We start from the raw sequence: 21,805 nt of genomic DNA, 5'->3' as shown, positions 1-21,805 counted from the left end.
AGAACGCGTACATCTTCATGTCCCCTCTTGTCAATTTTCCGCCTCTCCTTCAAGTCTTCAAACTTTCATACAACTCTTCAAGCTTTCAGACGTTCGAACAACTATGTCTTTCTTATTCAAGCCTCTCTCCCTTCCTGGGCTACAGGACACGATCGCGTTCGGTTTCCCTCTGGCAGATCTCGTGCAGAGCAGAATCGTCAGCCCAACTGTCACCGCTAGCGCCCTTGATACGGAGACCATGCCAGTGCATTCCTGGAAGGGTTTCAATGTCACGAGCGCCAGAAACGTGTTCGCATTGGCTGCTGGCGCTGTAAGAGCCGTCGCAAAGTTCGTGGTAGGAGACCGGATAATGTATAAGACACACCCTGCGACTGCAGATATTTCCAATGGTCCTGACATGGGCAAGTCGAGCGCTTTGGTTCTTTACAGCGCTTTCTGGGGTGCACATCATATTGTATCCTCGAGTATTACGAGTACAGTATACTAATATGCGTTATACAGATATTGTGAAATACGAGCAGCCAGAGCATACATACAGTCGTACATGCCACTGTCTTTCGCGGCTTCATGGCATGTTCGTTCACAGTCGTCACATGCTCTTTGGCATGCCTACTCCATACTTATACACTCGTCACCGCCTTTTATCTTGGCATACGCGGTCTCGTATAAGTTCAGCTGCATCTACGTTTACTCTTTGTTCCTTGAATCAGATCGATGGTGACCTTAGTTTTCTGTCGTGTTGGAATATATCAGACTTGGACAACAAACCTTCAACACTGTTACATATCATTGGCGATTCTTACAAGTATGCGTTGGGGTCAAGCAATGGTGATCTAAATGACGAGGGTGCGAGAAACTTACGGCGACACTTGTTAATGGTCTGGCAGGTCATTGCTAACACTGATCTTAGATGTTATTGTTTACCGTCCTCGTTCGAATCCATGGTTGACGCACGACTACTACCAGTTGACCGACCCCACGGAAACCGATGCGTCGGAAAGGTCCCATCTCAATAATGCAGTCAGCGACTTCGACCAACCGCATCTGGATCCAACCAAGAGTACACCAAGCGACGACGCGCTACACATGAAATCATCATCGATGCTTAAGAGACGCCAAAAATACGTTCCTCAAGCTGATGCTGATGCCGAATGCCGATCTAGCATAGGCATTCCCTCGAGGAGGGTGCCGTTGGTAGCTATGGATCCCACTCAAATCCAGGCCAGTCCACCTCCGACGTCAATTGCGCAGTTGTCTGAATATATGCAACAGGTAGAATTAACAGACAGTTTGCTGGCTACGGATCCTGTTACGCCAGGCTCGGACACCGAGTTGGACAGCATTTTTGATAGTGACGAAACGTATACTGACAGCTCGCCTCCCGAGTCTCCTAGTTGTGAACCATGGATTTCCGATTTTTTTGACAGTGAGAATGAGTCAGGTCAGCCTCATCGGCGGGTCTTCCTCGCCAACTCTCAAACAAGCGGACGATAAGAATCGCGTGCACAATTTATTGCCAACCCCACCATTCTCCACCAGAAAGGCAGCCAATATTAAGATTACCTGCGCCGATGTGGTGGAGGCTACTAATATTGTTCAATCGCAGCGTGCTGACGAGAATAAGTCACAAATGCCGCTGACTCACTTCGCGCAATTACTAATTAAGCAGCGACGAAACTTCATTCTCCCAGAAGACGAAGCGATCCCCGAGGGCATATATTCAAGCCAGATATACGCCTCGAGTAGCGGAGTCATGTTTCGACACTTGGACACTACCCCAGGTCTTCGACAGGTGTTCAGGACACGAGATCATCGAAGGGGTTCGAAATATATGAAAAGAGGAAGTGAAGGTCATGTATGATACAACCACTCATCATAGATCCTTGGGATGCGACGACCGGTTTATTGCTGATCTTGTCGTGCTTGCAGTATATTCCTGGCGTGGTGACGACAAACGGACTAAAAATGTGGACGATATACTACTGATACCCGGGTGATACATTTACCTACTGTTTATTACTGCTAATTGTGGGCTTACACGGGGATTATATTTATTACCGCTAACTATTCTGAAAATGTTAGATTGTTTTGTAGTTTCTGACTCTACCGAAATACTATGACATCCTACTCGTAGTTTTCTGTTTGCATTCGACTGCCAGTCGCCTCTGATAAAGCCTGTTCAACGTTTCGGACTTATTTTGATATCCTGGTTTGGACTTTATTATTGACTTCAGCGGCGAGTGTAAGAATATTGAGTATTTGTACTAGTAAATGAATAATATTTTGTAAACCGGTAGAAATTATATAGGCGGCGGCGGGCTGACTGATTGTCCGAACGGTACGGCAACTTCATACACACATCGTAACATATTTGATTATATCAGTAAGTTATATCAATCAGACCTGTAGAAGATAAGTACTTCCAGCAAGCGTGTAAATCCGATAATTTTATTGTAGTCCGAGTGCATAAATATTGAATTAACAGCCATACCAAGACTCCCAAATGCTTGAAATAATTAAGACAAGGACAAACTAGAATGTCATAATCATACATGTCATATACTAAATCAGTACAATAATTACAAAAAATGAAAATGAAAATTGATGTCAAAAGAAGTACCAGCATCACCACGACAAAAAAGTACAAGTCATCATGTCTGCCCAGGAGCAAACAACTCACAAAATGCCAGAAAAAAAGGTAGGATGCAAATAGACAGCCTTGTAGATTAGTAATCAACAGCCCATCCGTTTTCGTCCAAAAATTGCTACCATACGTCAGCACAATAATACAAGAGCATGTTTCTTTAAGCGCAACCTACCTCGCATGCTGCTTTCAAACTGAGATTGGATCTCAAGTCTCTCTCCGTCAAATACTCCCTAGTGAATGGATCAAACTTATGATTCTTTAGATGCTCCAGAATCACAGATCGCTCGAACGACTGTCCTGACTTGCTCACAACCGGATCTATACTAATTAGGACAACAAGTCCACAAACTGAGTCACACAAGAGCCATACCATAAAATACGTTAAAAGAGATAGGGTCGATTAGATAATCTGGAACCTCCCGTTTCCTATACTTTTCATCTGATCTCTCAAACGTATGCTCCAGCTGAGATATCTTCTCGCTATATTCATATTCGAGAAACTCTCTCGATTCGATTTTTTCCTGTTCAGTCGCATCTGGATCTTCTTCCGCCTGCTTAATCTTCGTTTCGTAGTGCGCATGTAGGATGTCCTTCATTTCGAACAATAACTGCCCTTCTTTCTCCACACGGCGGTGCTCCATAACCTCCCATCGCCTTTTCTTAGCGTTGAGGACCGTTTGAGCTATACTTGACGCTGAAGGAGATTTTTGCTTCAATGCAAGTTCGTACGCAAGCTTGCTTGACCGTAGAGCCTCGTTTGGCCTATCTAGCGCCAACAGAGCTTGTGCCTTCTACAGGTTCGTTAATCGCCAACGTCACGACTATTATAACGCTGGAGGGATGACATACGTAAAAATGTGCCTTCACTGTAAGGATTCGTTAGCACTAAACCTTGGTATACGAAAGGACATGTACAATACGTACTATTGTCGGAAGTCAATTCCAACGCCTTTTGGCAATCCGCAAGTGCTTCCTCGTATTTATGCAATCGCAGTCGGCATAGTGCTCGCTAAATCAGTCCGTCAGTCGTTTGGTCAAAAGCCACATATTCGTTCCAGTGGCACTCACGTTGGTAAAGTACGCTGGATTTGAAGCATCTTGGACGATGCTAAACAATGTTAGTCTATGGTTTGAGCACAATCGACTACCAGAGACAAAACGTACGCCTTGGTATACTCCTGTACAGCATCCGTCAGCACCACGATATTTTCATGCTCATACAAAATTTGGTTAAACATACCCGTATGGCGCCCTCATAGTCCTCATGACTAAAGAGAGCATTGCCGGCCTACAACTAATTAGTAACCAGTCAAGACGCCGTTCGAAAACTGAACGTACCTCCTTATGTAGCTCCGCCGGTTGCATATGATTAGTGGTATTAATCGGTTTCTGTTTACTCCTCTTCTCGTGGTAGTAGTAGGCGAAGAGAAGCTGGACGGCAAATGCAGCTAACGAGAGTATCCAGAAGACCGGTGAGAAGAACGGCAAGAATAGAAAGAACACTGTGGCTAACTGTAGTTGGCTTGGTCTAGTATATGACTTTAGGTCCTGCTGGTTTGTCGACTTGGTTATAGTCTGTTCGACTGGTTAGTTTAGTAGCCTCAAACAATGCGCAATAACAAAGCATCGAGCTAACCTCTTCAACGGCCAATTGAATCAATTCCTAGTGGGTGAAAACTGAATAGATTAACGAGTTGCACTGCAAAGGAAGAAACATGAAATAGAACCGGTGCAATGGTTAGAACCGCATAAATCTATGAAAATGAGCAACTAGGGAGAAACTCAAAGCACTACGATGCGCCCCGAGGATTCAGCTACAATATGCCGACAATTCCTGAGTGTAGAAAGCAGTATAGTTCATCCACGTTTTCGCTAGCGAGAGAATAGAGTCAGGGTATTAGAATTTGCCTTGAGGACGGGCTGCCATTTCTCAACTAAGCATCCTGTTCGACGCCGCTTTCCGTGAGTTTCGAGGGTGAGGTACTGGGCATGTACCAATTTAAGCACGTATTTTAATATGCATTGCCTGTGTATAACAGGTACCTACAGGTAATCATGGAAGTTCCCCGCTGTTCCACCGAATGTCGTCATACACCACCCGCCAGCAGGCCAATCTTTCTGCCAATGCCACTGTGGTTTTTACTTCATTTTTGAGTACAGTAATTGATTTATCATAGTTAGCATTAACTTAATGCAATTATAATTTTAATTTGTCTGCTGTAACCCAAACCTTTTATCCGAGCGTTATTGAACAACGTCAAGGGCTTTGTACTACGTGCGCGAGCCGCACGGCATCGTTTAACCGCGACGCGAAGGGAACCATGATTAACAGTGTGAGCTAATGCAGAATGCTCAGTTCGACGCATAAGGACACCCGTACTTCCGGAGTGGTGGCCCTGATTTTTATAATTTAGACAAGAATATCTGTGGGCTGCGCAGTAATGTCGCGATTGAACCGGATTGGCGAGACGGTGGAGGATTCTCTTGATATTGTCAAGATGCAGGAAGGGTACAAAAGGAAGTTATCTGTATGTATATCTTTGATTACAAGACGATTTGTCGAGTTAATTTTGGCACAGCAAGATTCAGAGCATGAAGATGGTGACTCGGAAGACGAGTCGGAGGGCAGCGGCGACGAGAAGTCACTTAACAGCGACGTATCGGAATCCATCCGCGACCGGGTGTTGAAAGACTCAATACCAAAATCAGGACCATATATACAGTCGCTGCATTACTCAGAGACGCAGAAGGATTCCACCGAGTCGCCTGAAGACGAGACTGTTTCCAAGCCGGCGACAGACCAATCTGATCAGGCTGTCGACGAGGTACATTCTGCAGCCGTCGAGTCGCAACTATCACCCCCGTCAGGCACCCCGACTGGCAAACCAGATGACTACAATACCGGCCCAATTGACATCCCAAAAGATCCCACCAAAATCAGCCAGTCTTCGCCGCTATTTTCATCGAGTGCCGAAGTCAAACGGTACGAAACGCCAAACTACAAAATTACTTTGTCCCAAATTTTCAACGAACCAAGTCCCGACAGTCCGACCCCGTTAGACATTCGCGCGGCGCCGCAACAGACGCCGAATAAACAACGCTACGTCCCGCTTGCCGATTCTCAAGAGCGTCGTACTAAACTCCGAAATGAGGCGCGGGGGCAAGACGACCCGTTTGAGAAGGAATTTGTGCCTGGGCCGGTAAACCTAACGAAAGCCGGCGATGCGGAGTTTGCGAGGATTTTTGGAAGAGGCACGACGCGGCTTGTTAATGTGCAGAGATTACCGCCGCAATATGGAAGACAGGATGCTAGGGCGGCAGGATTGCGGCATAGGGACACGGAGACGATGAAGTTGCGGTCGCCGCATCCACCGCCAGTGCTACCAGAGCAACGGCAAGCAGGAAGAGCCTTGACGCATGTTTCGGCAAGCGAAGATGAATCGTCCGGGAGGCCGTCTGGTGCTGGTGTCCCTGACACCGGAGTTTTGCACGACGACATGGACCATGCTTCCGATTCCAGTGATGTTGGTGATCCGCCGAACGACGACAGTGAAGTCGGCCACACCACGCCAGTACCGTACGCGGAGCTGAATAACTCGCGACACATGCGGTCACCGGAATTGCAAGTCCCTCGGACACAGGACGAGAATAACGAAGGCGAGCCGAGCAGCGAGATGCTGGATGAGACGCAGCATATAACGGATACGGGTACTCAGTTTACTTCTCGCCCCCGTGCGTCTCCGAGTCGACATCTTCCGCCTTCGAGTCCTCAGAAGAAGCCTGAGAATCAGTCAGCTACGCGACATTCGTCGTCACCCGAAGTCGTGTTGCCTAGATCCGTGCATTCAAGTCGGCCATTCATGAATACCGACACTCCTCCGGCCGCCGCAGTCACTGGCACAGGTCCTGGCAAGCACAGCGAAATCATTGATCTTTCGTCCTCGGCAGTGCAACTTTCAGCACGTTCATCCGCACATGACCACCAACAGTCTCCAACGCGCCGTCCAAGTGCACCACCACTCGAACATGAAAAGGTCAAGAAGAAGAAAGAGACATCAAACGCGACGAGAAAAGGGAAGAAGAAGCCCAAGAATGATAAAAGGGACGTTGTAATCCCGGAATCGATCGAGGAGTCTCCACATTCGAAGATAACCGAAGTTGGCAATCAATTGGAACCACTACCAAAGACGCAGCAATTGCTACGGCAGCAACCACCGGCATTGATATCCGAGAAGCCGAAGCAGAAATCGAAGAAGAATCAGGAGGATCGATCAGCCAAGTCGAAATCGAAGAAAGTAGTGGACATTTTCGAGTTTCCAGAAACAGATGAATCGATCGCTAGTATGCCACCATCCACAACAACACGAAAGCGGAAACATAGCGATGTAGAAATTGAGGTAACGAGTGTAGGAAAGACAAAGGGACAAGCCGTGGTTAAGAAGCGGAAGAGGTCGGATGCTCCTGCTAGAGCTACTGACGCTGATGGTATTAGTGGAGGTGAAAATAAACGGAGTCGAAAGCGCGAAATGTCTAGTGAGCATAGCATTGAGAATATGGATGGGGAAACGTTGGAGGAGGATATTCCTGAAACGGTCGCGATTCCAGAGACAATGCCGATAACAGAAACAGAGATTGCGGAAACAGCGGTCATCGTCGCAGCAACGCCGCCCGAGAGTGTTGTTCAGAATTACGCGGATAAAGCAAGGAAGAGTGACGAGGAGGCTGACGATAGCGCAATCGTAGAGAAACAGCGATCAACAAGCGGCAGTTCACTAAGCCTCCTAGACGATTCCGATTCGGCTGTTTCAATGTTCTACGAGAGCGAAGGAGACTACGTCGTAGGCTCCGACTCCAACGAAGACGACGTGAAACCGCTACCAGATCAATCTACCGCGCGTGGCCGGACAATAAGTCGCGCCAGCGTCGCTACACCAGTTCCCGAGCTTTCACGCCCAGACGCAAGTAGCATAACACATCGCGACCGAGCTTTCGGGCTCTGGACAGGTACAAGACAAGGGTACTACCCCTGTCGCATGCTGACAAACGTGTCATCTGTCCTCGTTCCAGATCGGTCGCAGTCGCGCAAAGTTGACGTCGAGTTCGATGACGGGTCGACAGCAAAATTGGATCCGCAGCACGTCCGAAGCTTAGACTTACGAGTGGGAGACCAGATCAAGATTGATAAAACAGGATTACGCTCAAATTGGTACGAAATTGTCGGGTTGGTGAAGAAACCGGTGGATGATCAGAGAATATTTAAACCGTGTATCCGGGGTAACAACGTCTTACGCGTGAGGATGAAAGCAGCCCCGAATTCGGCGAAAACACCAAACAAGGCCACAGTTGACAATGAGGTGCAGGATGAGAAGGAGACGGAGATTGAGGTCGAGAAGATATACGTTCCGAACGTGAAGTGGTATCAGTTTACGCAGCGAGCGGTGCCTGATGTTGTAGCTGCTTGTGTTCCGAATCTGGCAAAGTTCGCGTTACCGCGGACTACCACCGACAACGGCATCGAGACAGGCTTGACAGGGAATGCGAGAATGCGTAGCGTGTCGTCTGATATTGTACCAATTGACGACGAGCTCCCGCGGACGAGAACGCCGGTCGTGCAGCAGGGTATGTCGCTTACGCGTGGCGTACCCGCGACGCCTAATCAACAGTGGAGTGGGCCACAATCTGGTATCGTCAAAAGCAATGTAAAACATGGCATTTTTTCGGGAAGTGCATTCGCGCTCAGCGGGTACTCTGACAAAACTCGTGTCGAGCTGCAAAACATCATCATCTCAAATGGGGGCTGGTACCTCGAGAACGGTTTGATCGATTTATTCGTGACACGCACTGATGCAGAGGGCGATGGGGTAAAGGTTTTGCCTCGCAAGGCGGAATTACAAAGTCTGAGATTTGCAGCTGTGGTATCTGAAGTCTGTTCACGGAGATTGAAGTACCTGAACGCGATTGCGCTCGGCTGGCCGTGTATCACAAGCTCATATTTGATACAGTCTAGTGACGTCGGGCGTGTGGTGCCCTGGTCGGAGCATGGAGTTGCTGATACCGGAGAATTGAGGAGCCTGATACAGAGCGATACGTCGTTGTTTGTGCTTGGTTTTGGGAAGGGATGGGATCTGTGGAGTATGTACAGTCGGAGATTCAAAATGTTGTATGGACTCAATGTCGTTATTCTCAAGAGTGGTAACCGACAGGCAATGAAGAGCAATGACGGTGTAAGTTCCGGCTCCATTATTGTTCCTCGTTCATGTACTAAATATTGCAGTCATCAGCAACGCTAATATCGATGATGGGACCGAACATGATCGCATTTGCGAACGACACGAAAGCACTAAATGCGTTGCTAACACAGTCCGACTCCCGTACTCGCATGCCGAACATTCCAGGTGTGACATACTCTACAATTGCGGCCGCAGAGGAAAGTTACGAGGACGTGGTACATGTTAGCTCGCGATTGAAATGGGACTACGTGTATGTTGAAGGGGAAAAGAGCATGCGAAAGAGTGTGGAGGGACAGGTGGGACCGTATGCGAGAGTTGTGGATAAGACGGGATTGATTACGTGCATGTCTGTTGGACGGATTGTGTAGATATTGTATATGTAGTGCATTGGGCCGATGTGGATGGTTTGGTATTTGTATGACAGCATAGTTTCTAACACGAAGACAACCACGTTTGATCAAAATGTATAATCTGACCATACTAATCCTCAATGTATTAATTAAAACTAATAATCCAAATAAAAAGATGTAGAACTCCTCTGACACCCATCCATCATAATCCTTGCTGTTAAAAGCAACAGCAAAGTCCAGACGAGTTCTTATGAAGCTCCCCAAAAAGCTCTTCTGCGCAAACAAGTCAATAAGGAAAATCACAACTGAAACATCTAGCCTATTAACAGAAGAATAGGGAATCAGTTGCACTGTCTATCGTTGCGACATTAAAACGGCGTGTTTTGGAAAAAAGAAAAGAAGCGAGAAAAGGAGGAAAATCTTATTTTTATGGCCGGTGCGTTGGCGTATGCGCTTTGAGGAATGCGGCAGAGATGTCGACGCAGTCAAGGGGAATATCTAGTGGCATATATGTCGCTCAATGTTTAACTTTACGGAGTGACTGTCAAGAAGACTACGCAGCAGGATCTGCGGAAGAGTGGGCGCATCGGGAGCCAACTATCCGGCAACCGAAAATGGGGCTCACGCGTTGTGAGGGAGCCGACACTACGGCTCGGAGCAACAGTCGGCGCAGGATTTCATGTGCGTCAGCGAAGGCACCACAGCCAGCTATGGGAGACTGCGACAAATAGTGAGTAATATGGTCCAATGATGTGAATGTGTATTTATTGTCATTGTGAGAAATATTGTGCAGCGTAATAGCGTAATAATAATATATGGAGTCGATTAAATTAGTGAGCACTAAGAAAATAAATGCGGGGATGACGCCTCTCCCAAAGCAGCAAGTGCGTTCATCCCACCTCACTCGGCAATCAAACTACCACGTGACAGTTCAGTATAAGGCTATAATGTATAAATATAATAACCTGATGTAAGTTAACTATTTACTCATGAATTAATTACTATTGGCTGTCAGCTAGATCGCGTGAGCGAGTAAAGGCAGTGTTGAAGACAGCCGACCCGCACCCCAACAGCACCACTCTTTTTGTTACGTCCCTGCTCCCGCTGATCGCTCTAGTTAAGCTCGTCATCGCCCCTTCTTTGACCCTTCGCTCTCTCTTCGTCTTTCGTGGAGACCTTCTCGCTCTTCTCCTCTTTTACACTCTCTTGTTCACTCACTGTCTATTCCTTAACAGCGTACTCAAAATGGGCTCCGACCACGTGCCCGACAGTAACCGGCATGCTGCGCCACAACATTCACATCAGCCACTCCACAGCCATCACCCCAGTAATTCAGACACCACAGAATTAAGGCAGGTTCCATCGACCTTCCACTGCAACGAAACAGACAATATACTCTCTCAATCAAACAAAGCTCGCGTCCGCAAGATGTCGCCTGCCGAATTCCAGCGTCGCACAAGCGATCGTCAACATGACGACGTTCTAGACGACGAGTCCTTTCTGAATCCTGCCGTCGTCTTCTCTCCAGCTTCCGCCCAACAACATCCTGATTCCTCAACGTTCGCGACCGCGCCAACACTGCGTCAGCGCATCGAGCAGCAGAAGCTCAACGCCGCAAATGACCTTATCGACCAATACGAGAGTCTCTTCTTCTCCGACCACGTCGACCAACACTGCACCCCCATCCAGAGATTTTTCCCATCTTCTCTCTTCGACCTCTCGGCTCCTGGCGCTTCTCCAATACTTGCATCCGATCGCCTGTCCGATCATGTTCCGTCCGCTGTCTCTTTTGCCGAGTGGTGCCGAAACCTGCGTCGAAACATGTTCATGAAGGCTCAAGGCACCCGCACAAAGGTCTGGGACGCGTACAATGAAAATGCGGCTCCCGGCGATCGCTACGATGCTCTCTACAATACTATCACCGAGAAGAGCCAGGCTGCACAATCCAATGCTCCCATTATACTCAAAGACTCCGATTCATTCGCGTCAGCTGCATCTCCTCCGTCTACGTCTTCATCTACATCCGCATCGGCCTCTGACGACAGCGACAAAGAGCCACGTGTATTCATTGACCGCGCATTTCCGACTCCATCCGCAACCCAATTTAAGCGCTGCCAACTCAACAATGGCAAAGGCGTCTGGGATACTATGGGTGTCTGGCGCTGTCTCCTGGCGAACTCGAACGGCAAGTTCGATCTTGGCAGTCCGTCTGCCCCACGATCGCAGCTTTTTGCCCAATTTGAAGATTTCATCGAGTGGAAGAGCAAGCAGCAGTCGGATGTTGGCATGCTCGTCGCGGATCAGGATCCTTTCGACTTTGGCTCACCTGCTGCCACTGCCGCCGTCACGTCGAATATTGTGAAGTCGCTCTTAGAAGGCGAACAATCTACTGCCGCGAAGAAACAGCCGGGCGCGGAAGCAAAGGTCGTGGGCCGTGGACAGATTTCGTCAACCGTGTTTGAGAACGGCAAGTTCAAGACGGTCAAGAAGTCGCAGACGTTTTACGATGACGGTTCGGTGACCGAGACTGTTGAGGAGAGCGGCGACCAGGCTCCCAAGGCTCCCGCCTTGCCCGAGTGGTGGAACCCGGAGAGCAAGTTCTGGGCACGCGAGCGTGACTTATACAAGCAGTTTACCGAGCTAGTCAGCAAATCTACTGACGAGTTCATGCGCACCGGCGCGAATTCGCTTGAAAAGACGCTGAAGTTAGTGGACAAGGCCTTGGATCTCGAGTCGAGCAAGCTGCAGGACGCTATAAAGAAGATTTTCCCGTTCGGTTGGAAGGACGACGATGACGAGAAGGATAATAAAAAAAAGTAATTGGACAGATATGGATTGGCATATATACGGTTAGTAAGTGTTTAAATTGGTTATTGGTGTATAAAAGGTGTCCATGACTTTTGTATATTCATTGTTTTTCTCACCATTCACATGATTGTCTGTTTAATATAACGCCTCTCATGTCTGTTTGTTGAGAGTTAACCCATTTTACGTAAAATAGCATTCTGTAGATCGAATATATACTCAAACCCAAACGCCAAAATGATCACACATCCCTCTGCTGGTTGTCGTCCTCGTCGTCCTCGTCCTCGTCCTCCTCTTGCTCTTGCAACTGATGCGCAAGCTTCAACGCATCCTTCATTTCATAATGTTTCTTCCGCATCTCCTCAAACCGTCTATGTCTCTCTTCCCCGTCTTCAGGCTCATCATCCTCATCCGCTTTATCAGGTGCGTTCTCATCCAAACTAACCCTCCGCTCACCTTCCTCCCCATCGATAACAATCGTCGCGCTCGAAAATCGAGGCACCGGCACTACCTCCTCTGGTTCACCGAGGTCCAGTCCAGGCACGTCATCTCGGCCACGATTCCCATTAACACCATTCAAAACAATCCCCTGACTCTCATCGATCTCATCCTCGTCAAGTAAATCGGATAGATCAACAGAACGCGCGTACGGTGTTTTCGGTTCTGTGATCTTCATTGTTGCCGTGCGTTCTTGCTCTGTCAAATATATGTTCGCTTCATCCCACTTTAACCGCGCACTCATCTCTGCCAGGACGTGCCCGTTTTTGGCAGCATCTGTTGCCGCACCTGAAAGCCGGCGGATGTTGAGATTCGTGTGGTCCCCATGCTGCGCGGCATTGGTCCGCGTGTTACGCAGCAGAACTTCGTGGTCGATGGACGGTGGTGGTTGGTGGTATAATTCTGCAGGTGGGGGGTTCTTCAGGATGCCTTTCGGATGGTGTGATATCATCGAAGCAGGCGACTGTGATGATGACATTCTCAAATCGTTATATGAGCCGTATTTTTTATGTGACAGCAGACTTGAGTATTGTGAAAGAGTTAACTGTACAATCGATCTACTTTGAACAAATGCGGCAGTCTTCGATCTAATGAGATCGCGCTCTGAGTCAACAGTGTGCCGGATGCTCCGACGCTTGTTGCTTCCAGAGGCGTGACATTCACGTGATATTTATATCTATAACCTTAACTCTGTGCAGTGGCTTGAATGTGATTTACGCCGTAGACGGAGTAGCGCTCGTCGGGAGCAAAAAATTTTTATCTCCCAACAGCGAAATTTGGTGAGCGGAGCCGAAAGGAAAACTGTCCGTCATTGCTGCCGAATTTCACAAAGATCTCGGTACAGATTTTGTCCCGAAAAATTAGTTGGTAGTAGACGAGATCCAAGATGAAGGTTACGTGGAAAGATATTGCGCCTGTGCCGAATTCGACGGAGTAAGTAAAAGCGGGCGAGCGGCCAAAGATTACTGAATGTTAATACTTGAGCAACAGGTTTCTTGATGTCGTGCTTAACCGGACGCAGAGGAAGACGCCGACGGTCATTCGTCCTGGATTCAAGATTTCCCGTATCAGGGCGTTTTACATGCGTAAAGTGCGGTACACCGCAGGTCAGTTGGATCCTGGCATCCGATATTTCGACTAGACGCTGACGATAATAGATGGCTTCACGGAGAAACTTCAAGAGATTGTGGAATCGTTCCCGAGGTTAGACGACATCCATCCCTTCCACCAGGACTTGCTCAACACCCTCTATGACCGCGACCACTACAAGATCGCGCTATCGCAGCTGTCGATGGCGAAACATCTCGTCGAGCAAGTCTCCCGTGACTACGTCCGCCTTTTAAAATTTGGACAATCTCTCTTCCAGTGCAAGCAGCTCAAGCGCGCAGGTATGGGCCGCATGGCGACAATCGTCAAGCGACTCAAAGATCCACTGCTTTATCTCGAACAAGTCCGCCAACATCTCGGTCGACTGCCCGCCATTGATCCTAATACTCGCACGCTCGTCATTTGCGGATATCCTAACGTCGGAAAGTCGTCGTTTTTAAAATCGATCACCCGTGCTGAAGTCGACGTGCAGCCGTACGCGTTCACGACAAAGTCACTCTACGTCGGACACTTTGACTACAAGTACCTCCGGTTCCAAGCCATCGATACTCCAGGAATTTTAGATCACCCGCTCGAGGAAATGAATACGATTGAAATGCAATCTATTACCGCCATCGCTCACTTGCGTTCGTGCGTGCTCTACTTTATGGACCTATCAGAACAATGTGGGTTTTCTGTCGAAGCCCAAGTTAACCTATTCCACTCCATCAAGCCCCTCTTTTCCAACAAGACCGTCATGGTGGTTATCAACAAAATTGACGCCATGAAGCCCGAAGACCTCGATCCGGAACGCCAACAGCTATTGCAGACCGTCACGTTGGAATCGAACGTCGAGATCATGGAACTGTCATGCCATCTCGAGCTCGGCGTTATGGAAGTACGCAACCAAGCGTGCGAGAAGCTCCTTGCCGCAAGAATCGAGCAGAAGATGAAGGGTACGAAGGTCAACGATGTGTTGAACAAGATTCATCTCGCGACGCCGAGTATCCAGCGGGACGGCGTCGAGAGGAAGCCACATATTCCGGACGCCGTGTTCACGATGGAGAAGTACGATCCGAATGATCCTATGCGTCGGAGACTTGCCCGGGATATCGAGGCTGAGAACGGTGGTCCGGGCGTTTATAATATCAACTTGAAGGACAAATATTTGTTTGAGAAGGAAGAGTGGAAGAATGATATCATGCCTGAGGTTTTGGACGGAAAGAACGTGTATGATTTCTTGGACCCGGACATTGGTCGCAAGTTGCAGGAATTGGAAGAAGAAGAAGAGCGACTTGAGGCGTCTGGTTTGTATGATTCTGATGACGAAGATATTTTTGAGACGGAGGAAGACGCAGATATTAGAATGAAGGCTGAGTGGATCAGAGAGAAGAAGAAGTTGATTATCAACGAGAGCAGGTCCCGCAAGGCCCTGCGCAATCGCGCTATTGTCCCTCGTTCTAAGCAACGCAAGTCGTTGACGGATATGGAGAAGCATTTGGATTCCATCTATGTCGATCATTCCGAGATTTCCGAGCGTGCACGGGGCCGTGCTGAGTCGCGAGACGAGCGCGCGACAGAGGCAGGCGTGGACGTGATCATGCGTGAAGCCAAGCGGTCGAAATCCCGGTCCCGCGCTCCATCGGCGCCAGCTGTCGCCCCGAGCAGATTCGATGCCGGATTGGCGAAACAGAGCCTACGTGCGAAGGCGGATCGGATCGAGAAAATGCACCAGCGCGAACGTAATAGGCTTGGCCGCGCAGGAGAGGCAGATAGACATTATACCGAGTCTATGCCGAAGCATTTGTTTGCTGGTAAGAGAGGTATTGGCAAGACTCAGCGTCGTTAGAGTGGATTCTGTTGGTCATTATATGTTGTCGCGGTTTTGTCATGTTTAATTGGGTTGTTAAAAGTTATTACTTGCTTATGTTCGGTTAATGGAGGATTCATTGCATTTGTACAGTCATTGCATTGTTGAATGAAAATCAGTAACAAGTAAAAAGTCCTTAACGAGGTGGGCCGTTGCATGTTCAGAACGGCAAGGGCCAACATAGTGGAGCTAAATAACCGCATGTGTGCCTCCTCCAGTTCACAAGGAAGCGCCAACCTGGAGGAATCTCGATCGGATGGAACAATGCTGGAGCCGAACATGGCATAGCTTTTTTGTACAGGCGATTATGGCGCATTTGGCGTAGGTTAGGGCTGCTCAACTCATACGTAGATTGTTATTGCGATAAATAATAGTGAGCAGACGAACTGACGTTGTCGTGCTACCCGATGACTTGCGGCGGTGCTTGTGGCACTGGTCGTTGCATATCGTGCAAGCTGGCGGTGCAGCTTACAATTACGACGACGCTGATTGGCTGGCAGCGTCAGCTAACTTTCCTGTAAGCAACATTATCTGGACGTTGATTGGCAGGTTCTTACACAAGAATGACCAATGAACTGGCCAGAGGCAGGGTAACTCACCTTGGTGCCCAACTTTGACCGAGGAATCCCCAAATAGTTGCGCAGGGTCCCCCCGGCTAAGAATAATTCCACGCTGCTATAAGTTCGTGGTCTGCTCCATCTATTGACACTCCTGTATAGCATCACTCCACCTTCCTCGACCTTGAGAGCATATTCCGAAAGTTTCTTAGTATTACCTGCACTGCTTGCACCAAGTTCTGTACTCGCAATGTCTCCCATCGTTTCTTTGGCTTCTAGGTCGTTCTCCCATAGAGCTGCTCCTGCTATGCGATCCTCGAACAAGATGAGCTTTGTCATGTTTTCTTACATCGCCATGGGAATGACTTTACCTTTCGCACTACCACTACGATCAAGCCTGAACCACGAGCCGTATGTGTCCTCTACGTTGATCGTTTGGAAGTGGTTGCTAATATAACCACAGATCTCCGAGGGTTAACTTTGGCTATACTGCTCATTCTCACTGCCCATAAGCAGACAGTTGCATGTGTGATTGTATGTCACTATCACACAATTAAACCTCACGCCGACAAGATTTTGTATTTTATGATTGGTCATGCTTACCACGATGGGAATTGGGTCTGGGAATTTTGGGTCACTTAATATATAGGCGGAAGATTTGTCCTGCTGGGTGGGATAATGGCAGATGGAGATGTGGCCTGGTGCTTGTATATATATCATTTGGAGTCTTATTTTGGTTGCTTAAAGGTCGTTGCATCAGAATTATGGTAGTGTAATTCTAGGTTATATAGGTCTAAATTATAATGGTTTACACTAATTTTATTATCTTACGAATGAATGGTCGGGTAGACTGGTGTACTGCAGTAGACTGAACAAAAGCCCAGCCTACTTTCGTCATCTGTCACGAGAACCTGTCTAGCTTGGTGTCTTTCTGATGATACCAACTCTCGGCCAGGAGTTTGACCATGCACAGGACTGAGCCGCACGTATCTATATTGTGGGTTTTGTACCGTTTTAATGACATACATCACACCACGAACATATTCATGCGAACACGAGCGAGCTTAAATGGAACAGCCATCAGCTGGAAAGCAATGGCTGGGGTAGCTTGGCTTGTCTGCTTGTACCATAATTAGTTCCATTGCACGACCTTCTTGAACTGGGATAGATATGCGATTCAGATCGCGAACCACTCCTTAATTAAACCTTCAGAAACAATGAGCTCTGTTATTATTTGTCTTTTACTCTGTCAGACGTAGATGGTGCTAACCCAATTAAATGCAAACTTTGTGTAAAGTGTAGCAATATTACTACGGACCAGTCGCCCACTCTTTGCCTTGGTGGCTCGAAACCGATGAGCGGCTTCGAGGCCATCACCTTTTACCCCTGAGAATTGAATCGCTCTACAATAATCTGAAGTCAGAGATCGGAGAAGATTCTTATCCCTACTCATCATAAATGCCAGCATTAGATGACGGTTGGCACTATCTAGATTATCAATTCAATGATACCACATGCTCTGATAATAGCGTTCCTACTTCCATTGGAAAGTGTCGGGCTGCTGTTCTTCGCCCGAGGATTCTTCCCTTACAAACCGGTATTCCATGGATACGCACCAATTGAATCAGACACTCCGCCTGCTGTGTTCGACAAAGTAATATTTATGGTCGTTGACGCACTCAGAAGGTTTGTTTCCTAGATTTATCAGGAGGAAGTGGGAGACTAACACAGTTCAGTGACTTTGTGTTCTCTAATGAGTCGTCCATGAGGTTCACCCAAAGGTTTGTTAACATATGCTTTTACAGAACCTTTACTCACCCGTGCCAGCTTAATATCCTCCGGAAATGCGCTTCCGTTTACAGCTCGTGCAGCTCCGCCTACAGTTACTCTCCCGCGAATCAAGGGCGTTACAACGGGCTCTGTCTCGAACTTCCTCGACGCAGTCCTGAACATTGCCGAGTCCGACAGTTCGTCCTCACTCGTAGGACAGGATAGCTGGTTAATTGAGTTCAAGCGGCGACATGTCCCGGGGAAGTTGGTCATGTTTGGCGATGACACGTGGCTGAAGTTGTTTCCGGCAATATTTGATCGGTATGACGGGACCTCGAGTTTTTTTGTGTCGGTTAGTGACATCTCGTGTCCACTGGATTGCCGGACTAGCGGCTGATAATGTGGCCAGGATTTTACCGAAGTGGATAACAATGTGACACGTCATCTTGACACGGAATTAGAAACAAGCGATTGGGATGTCATGATCTTGCATTACTTGGGAGTTGATCATATAGGCCATAAAGGCGGTCCGTATAGGTGTGTCATCATCGTCATCAATACAGTGGGAGCTGAGATAACTAACTGTGCGTCGTAGTCCATTTATGCCAGATAAGCTAAAAGAAATGGACCAGATAGTGGAAATGTTGTATGAATACGCTGAGAAGGCGCAAGAGACCGATGGAAAGTCGACATTGTTGGTTCTCTGCGGAGACCACGGCATGAACGAGGTGCCTGTTATGTACAAATAATACCCGCATAGCATATGTACTGACAGGTTGGCAGATTGGCAATCATGGAGGGTCCTCTGCGGGTGAAACGGCAGCAGCTTTACTTTTCGCATCGCCATTGTTTTCTAAACTTGGATCAGGACTACGAGCTCCGCTAAATGCGACTGATAATTACGAGTATTATAACGTGATAGAGCAGGTTGATATTGTCCCGTCGATCTCCGGATTAGTCGGTAACCCATTTCCGATGAACAATATCGGCGTTTTCGTACCTGAGTTGCTCAGGTTTTGGTCAAGTGAGCCAAGTATAATTGCAAATGGTGAGTAACGAACTAACATGATTTTAGGATCTGATCAAATAAAACTCCTGCGCCAGAATGCCGAGCAGATGTGCCGCATTTTGAAGGAGACGTTCACTTCTATGGCTATGCCAGTTACCGATGCTCAGGGGCTCCTTGCCGGGAACGACATCGACAAGATCAGAGGGCTGTGGGACCAGATTGGACAACCATATTTTGACGAGACCGACGATCCGGTTGAGACTTTATATGCCGTATGTAATGCTCCTTTCACTTGTGTAATGACTAACCTAGAATAGTTTTTGCGACTGAGCCAAAATGTCCTGTCTCGAACATCCAGCAATTACGATATATCAAGTATGGTCATTGGCCTATGCCTAGTATTTTGGCTCTCATCACTCGCATTTCGACGTGCATTGTTTTCTACGTCTGCAGATTTTGTCACGAAAGCTGTGTTCGCTGTGGGAACCACAATCTACGCAATCTCGATTTTCGGAAGCAGTCTCGTAGAGGAGGAGCATTACTTTTGGTACTGGTCTGCCTCGGCGTGGCTTATGACACAATTTATATTGAGTGCGCGAGTGAAGTCGACAACAGCGGGCCTCATTCTGATATCACTTCTTGGTGTGTTGAGTATACTCCGCCATTACCATCACACAGGTAACAACTCTCAACTTCGAAACGTTATGAGACTAACTTGGATATAAAGGTCAAAAATATGCGGGTTCGTACGATATCGCACAATTTCTATCATCAGATATCGCGGCAGGATTGCTGTGGGTTCTTATCCTTCTCGAGCATCTAATTATATTCAAGAATCTGCATTTCTATGTATTTGCCGACGTATCTCCTTTAATCGCTTTTGTGTGCTCATTTACACCAGTCATTAGCCTCTTTTCGTTTAAGATGTCAATGGCGTTGGAGGCGGGCGAAAAAGTCCCCCCAGTTTTGGCTGCCATTACGCCTACATCCACGGGAGCTGACCAATTACTAAATCGCGCCAAGACTTCCTTTTTATCGATTGTTATATGTATGGTGTTCCATACTTTGTCTACTGTGTGGAGCACGAAGCGAGGTAAGTAACCGTATACACAATTTCATTGACAGAAGCGTAGCTAACTGAATTAGATCAATTCAAGTTCATCCGGGGAGCTTTTCATATCGCTGTGCTTTTTCTAGTTGTGCAAACTAGCTCGGTCAATATTCCAATCTTCCTGCTCTATGAGGCGATTCGTTCGTTATCGTGGAGATTGGCTGCCGACTATCGGGTCACAACTCCGCTCGCAGTTGTTCTCTCGACCTTGATATGGCAACGGGTATCTTTTTTTGCAGCGGGCAACTCTAATTCTTTGGCAACCGTCGATCTTTCGAACGCGTACAACGGCGTTTCAGGATATAGTGTGATTCCAGTAGGCATTCTGGCGTTTGTCAGCAACTTCGCAGGGCCCATATTCTTCACGCTCTCAGGTACTCTCCAGCTCTCAATCTGGAAAACCTCGTCTAAATCGACGCGTTCTGTGGAAGATATATTTATAGTTGATTTCCTATCTCTGATACACGCCTTCCATGCCGTGTCTTTGCTGGCGGTTATGGGTGCCTGCATGGTGCTTCGATCGCATTTGTTCATTTGGACTGTATTTTCGCCGAAACTACTGTATACCGTCGGGTGGTTCTTACTGCAACAAGGTGCGGTTGATACGATCATTGGCTTGTTTATAGTGGTGGTTTCAGATCTACTTTGAGAATTTGCAGGAGCTAGAATAGTAGGGCGGAGCATTTCGTCTTGCTTGTAATCAAACTAAGTTCAGTTACGATGAAACAAGCTTCAAATAACTACAAACGCCATATATTTACTCTAACTATACACACATATGTACAACACGGAGAATGTCCGTTACTCTTCCTATACCTGTCCTTATTCCTCCAACTTTTTACTCTCCTTATTGTGCTTACTTAGAATAGTATCAATATCAGGCTTCCTAACAACGTTAGGAGGATTGAATATTCTTTCGCCACCAGCGTTTTTGATGAACGCAATCCGATTCTTGATTTTATCCTCGAGCGCCTTGACCCTGTCGTAGTGTAGCGCACCATAAGGTCCGCCGAGAATCACTTTCTTCACAAACTTCTCAGCCCGGTCACCGCCGTAATACAACGCAATAGCCCCAATGGACGCCCACACTGTCTGGGCAGTGACTTCTAAAAGTCCGCTACGCCGCGGATCAACGTTTTGCAAGGAGACAAAATGACGCGCAGGTTCCCATCGGATAGCTTCTATCAGATTCGCCATCTTGCCGACTTCGTACAATGGTTCCCGACTTTTTAACAATTTCTGCGCCGCATCTGAAAAAAGAGCGTCGAGGTCCCGGCCACCGACTGCTGTCGCCTTATCTGATGGAGTGTTGGCAAGGACAAGGGATGTGTGGAATGTGAACAGCTTCCGTCCTGCAGGTCATGTCAATATCAATCCAGCGCCATTCCACGTCCTGCAAACGTACCATAAAGAGCTAACCGCTCATTATAGGGATGCGACCCATGACGAAAACTTTTATGCGTAAACACTTGTAAGAGTAAACCAGGGGGTAACTTGAATGATTCTGAGTCGGCCTTTGTCAATTTATCCCACGCCATCGTAATCCGCACAAGCTTCTCTTCTTCGCGCTTTTTAACATCAACGTCGACAGGAGTCTCGGTAACTTTGGCCTCGTCGTTTAAACCGTCGAGATATAATATCGTCCGCCGCGCTTCCGGACGAAAGATGACTGCTGTTCGCGCAGAGCAGAGTGGCCGGAGTACTGACCGCAGCGAGTTCATGGTCGGCTTCAAACCATTAGCACTTATGCAGATTAGATATCCATTTATGAGTGACTTACCGTCCAATTGTTAACAGCTGAGTTTAGCCGTCTCTGCATACTAAAATTTTGAATATTTCGGCGAGGCTCAATTTTCGGGACCCGCAAAGGCC

General features: G+C 47.7%; 8 protein-coding genes across 8 annotated transcripts; 5 read left to right on the top strand and 3 right to left on the bottom strand.

The window, feature by feature from the left end:
• Positions 1 to 103: 103 nt before the first annotated feature.
• Positions 104 to 1,494, top strand: V1508DRAFT_394390 (uncharacterized protein; the record flags this gene model as incomplete). Its single annotated transcript, XM_066938001.1, has 3 exons — positions 104 to 473; positions 502 to 846; positions 911 to 1,494. 3 exons carry the CDS (start codon positions 104 to 106, stop codon positions 1,492 to 1,494), a joined length of 1,299 nt encoding a protein of 432 aa, XP_066799141.1.
• A 1,232-nt stretch (positions 1,495 to 2,726) lies between these two features.
• On the bottom strand, positions 2,727 to 4,012 carry V1508DRAFT_346780 (uncharacterized protein; the record flags this gene model as incomplete). Its single annotated transcript, XM_066936674.1, has 9 exons — positions 2,727 to 2,765; positions 2,820 to 2,965; positions 3,018 to 3,438; positions 3,497 to 3,513; positions 3,572 to 3,656; positions 3,716 to 3,755; positions 3,812 to 3,825; positions 3,888 to 3,935; positions 3,986 to 4,012. 9 exons carry the CDS (start codon positions 4,010 to 4,012, stop codon positions 2,727 to 2,729), a joined length of 837 nt encoding a protein of 278 aa, XP_066799140.1.
• Positions 4,013 to 5,088: 1,076 nt separating this feature from the next.
• V1508DRAFT_394388 (uncharacterized protein) lies at positions 5,089 to 9,245 on the top strand (the record flags this gene model as incomplete). Its single annotated transcript, XM_066938000.1, has 3 exons — positions 5,089 to 5,175; positions 5,227 to 8,871; positions 8,922 to 9,245. The coding sequence occupies 3 exons, from the start codon at positions 5,089 to 5,091 to the stop codon at positions 9,243 to 9,245; spliced, it is 4,056 nt and encodes a 1,351-aa protein (XP_066799139.1).
• A 995-nt stretch (positions 9,246 to 10,240) lies between these two features.
• V1508DRAFT_11960 (uncharacterized protein) lies at positions 10,241 to 12,160 on the top strand. Its single transcript, XM_066935911.1, has one exon. The coding sequence runs from the start codon at positions 10,473 to 10,475 to the stop codon at positions 12,045 to 12,047; it is 1,575 nt and encodes a 524-aa protein (XP_066799138.1). The 5' UTR covers positions 10,241 to 10,472; the 3' UTR covers positions 12,048 to 12,160.
• V1508DRAFT_407991 (uncharacterized protein) lies at positions 12,117 to 13,147 on the bottom strand. Its single transcript, XM_066938950.1, has one exon. The coding sequence runs from the start codon at positions 13,006 to 13,008 to the stop codon at positions 12,274 to 12,276; it is 735 nt and encodes a 244-aa protein (XP_066799137.1). The 5' UTR covers positions 13,009 to 13,147; the 3' UTR covers positions 12,117 to 12,273.
• A 111-nt stretch (positions 13,148 to 13,258) lies between these two features.
• On the top strand, positions 13,259 to 15,612 carry V1508DRAFT_453028 (P-loop containing nucleoside triphosphate hydrolase protein). The gene is made up of 3 exons (XM_066942532.1): positions 13,259 to 13,463; positions 13,521 to 13,636; positions 13,688 to 15,612. The coding sequence occupies exons 1-3, from the start codon at positions 13,417 to 13,419 to the stop codon at positions 15,463 to 15,465; spliced, it is 1,941 nt and encodes a 646-aa protein (XP_066799136.1). The 5' UTR covers positions 13,259 to 13,416; the 3' UTR covers positions 15,466 to 15,612.
• Positions 15,613 to 17,385: 1,773 nt separating this feature from the next.
• On the top strand, positions 17,386 to 20,816 carry V1508DRAFT_407983 (alkaline-phosphatase-like protein). The gene is made up of 10 exons (XM_066938949.1): positions 17,386 to 17,729; positions 17,780 to 17,824; positions 17,871 to 18,165; positions 18,223 to 18,350; positions 18,409 to 18,541; positions 18,597 to 18,837; positions 18,889 to 19,094; positions 19,140 to 19,500; positions 19,550 to 19,915; positions 19,969 to 20,816. The coding sequence occupies exons 1-10, from the start codon at positions 17,548 to 17,550 to the stop codon at positions 20,580 to 20,582; spliced, it is 2,571 nt and encodes an 856-aa protein (XP_066799135.1). The 5' UTR covers positions 17,386 to 17,547; the 3' UTR covers positions 20,583 to 20,816.
• V1508DRAFT_347222 (mitochondrial 54S ribosomal protein mL57) lies at positions 20,756 to 21,654 on the bottom strand (the record flags this gene model as incomplete). The annotated part of the gene is made up of 2 exons (XM_066936685.1): positions 20,756 to 21,285; positions 21,339 to 21,654. 2 exons carry the CDS (start codon positions 21,652 to 21,654, stop codon positions 20,756 to 20,758), a joined length of 846 nt encoding a protein of 281 aa, XP_066799134.1.
• Positions 21,655 to 21,805: the final 151 nt, after the last annotated feature.

The sequence above is a fragment of the Lipomyces doorenjongii genome (genome assembly GCF_038497915.1).
Source record: "Lipomyces doorenjongii strain NRRL Y-27504 unplaced genomic scaffold V1508scaffold_1, whole genome shotgun sequence".
NCBI lineage: Eukaryota > Fungi > Ascomycota > Lipomycetes > Lipomycetales > Lipomycetaceae > Lipomyces > Lipomyces doorenjongii.
This window is presented reverse-complemented; position numbering and strand designations above follow the sequence as displayed.

Coding starts and splice junctions, on each gene's coding strand:
- V1508DRAFT_407991 (XM_066938950.1), bottom strand. CDS start 13,008: ATGTCATCATCACAGTCGCCTGCTTCGATGATATCACACCATCCGAAA.
- V1508DRAFT_453028 (XM_066942532.1), top strand. CDS start 13,417: ATGAAGGTTACGTGGAAAGATATTGCGCCTGTGCCGAATTCGACGGA. Junction 13,464..13,520: donor CCTGTGCCGAATTCGACGGA/GTAAGTAAAAGC, acceptor CTTGAGCAACAG/GTTTCTTGATGTCGTGCTTA. Junction 13,637..13,687: donor TAAAGTGCGGTACACCGCAG/GTCAGTTGGATC, acceptor TGACGATAATAG/ATGGCTTCACGGAGAAACTT.
- V1508DRAFT_407983 (XM_066938949.1), top strand. CDS start 17,548: ATGATACCACATGCTCTGATAATAGCGTTCCTACTTCCATTGGAAAGT. Junction 18,166..18,222: donor CCTCGAGTTTTTTTGTGTCG/GTTAGTGACATC, acceptor TAATGTGGCCAG/GATTTTACCGAAGTGGATAA. Junction 19,501..19,549: donor CCGCCATTACCATCACACAG/GTAACAACTCTC, acceptor TTGGATATAAAG/GTCAAAAATATGCGGGTTCG.
- V1508DRAFT_11960 (XM_066935911.1), top strand. CDS start 10,473: ATGGGCTCCGACCACGTGCCCGACAGTAACCGGCATGCTGCGCCACAA.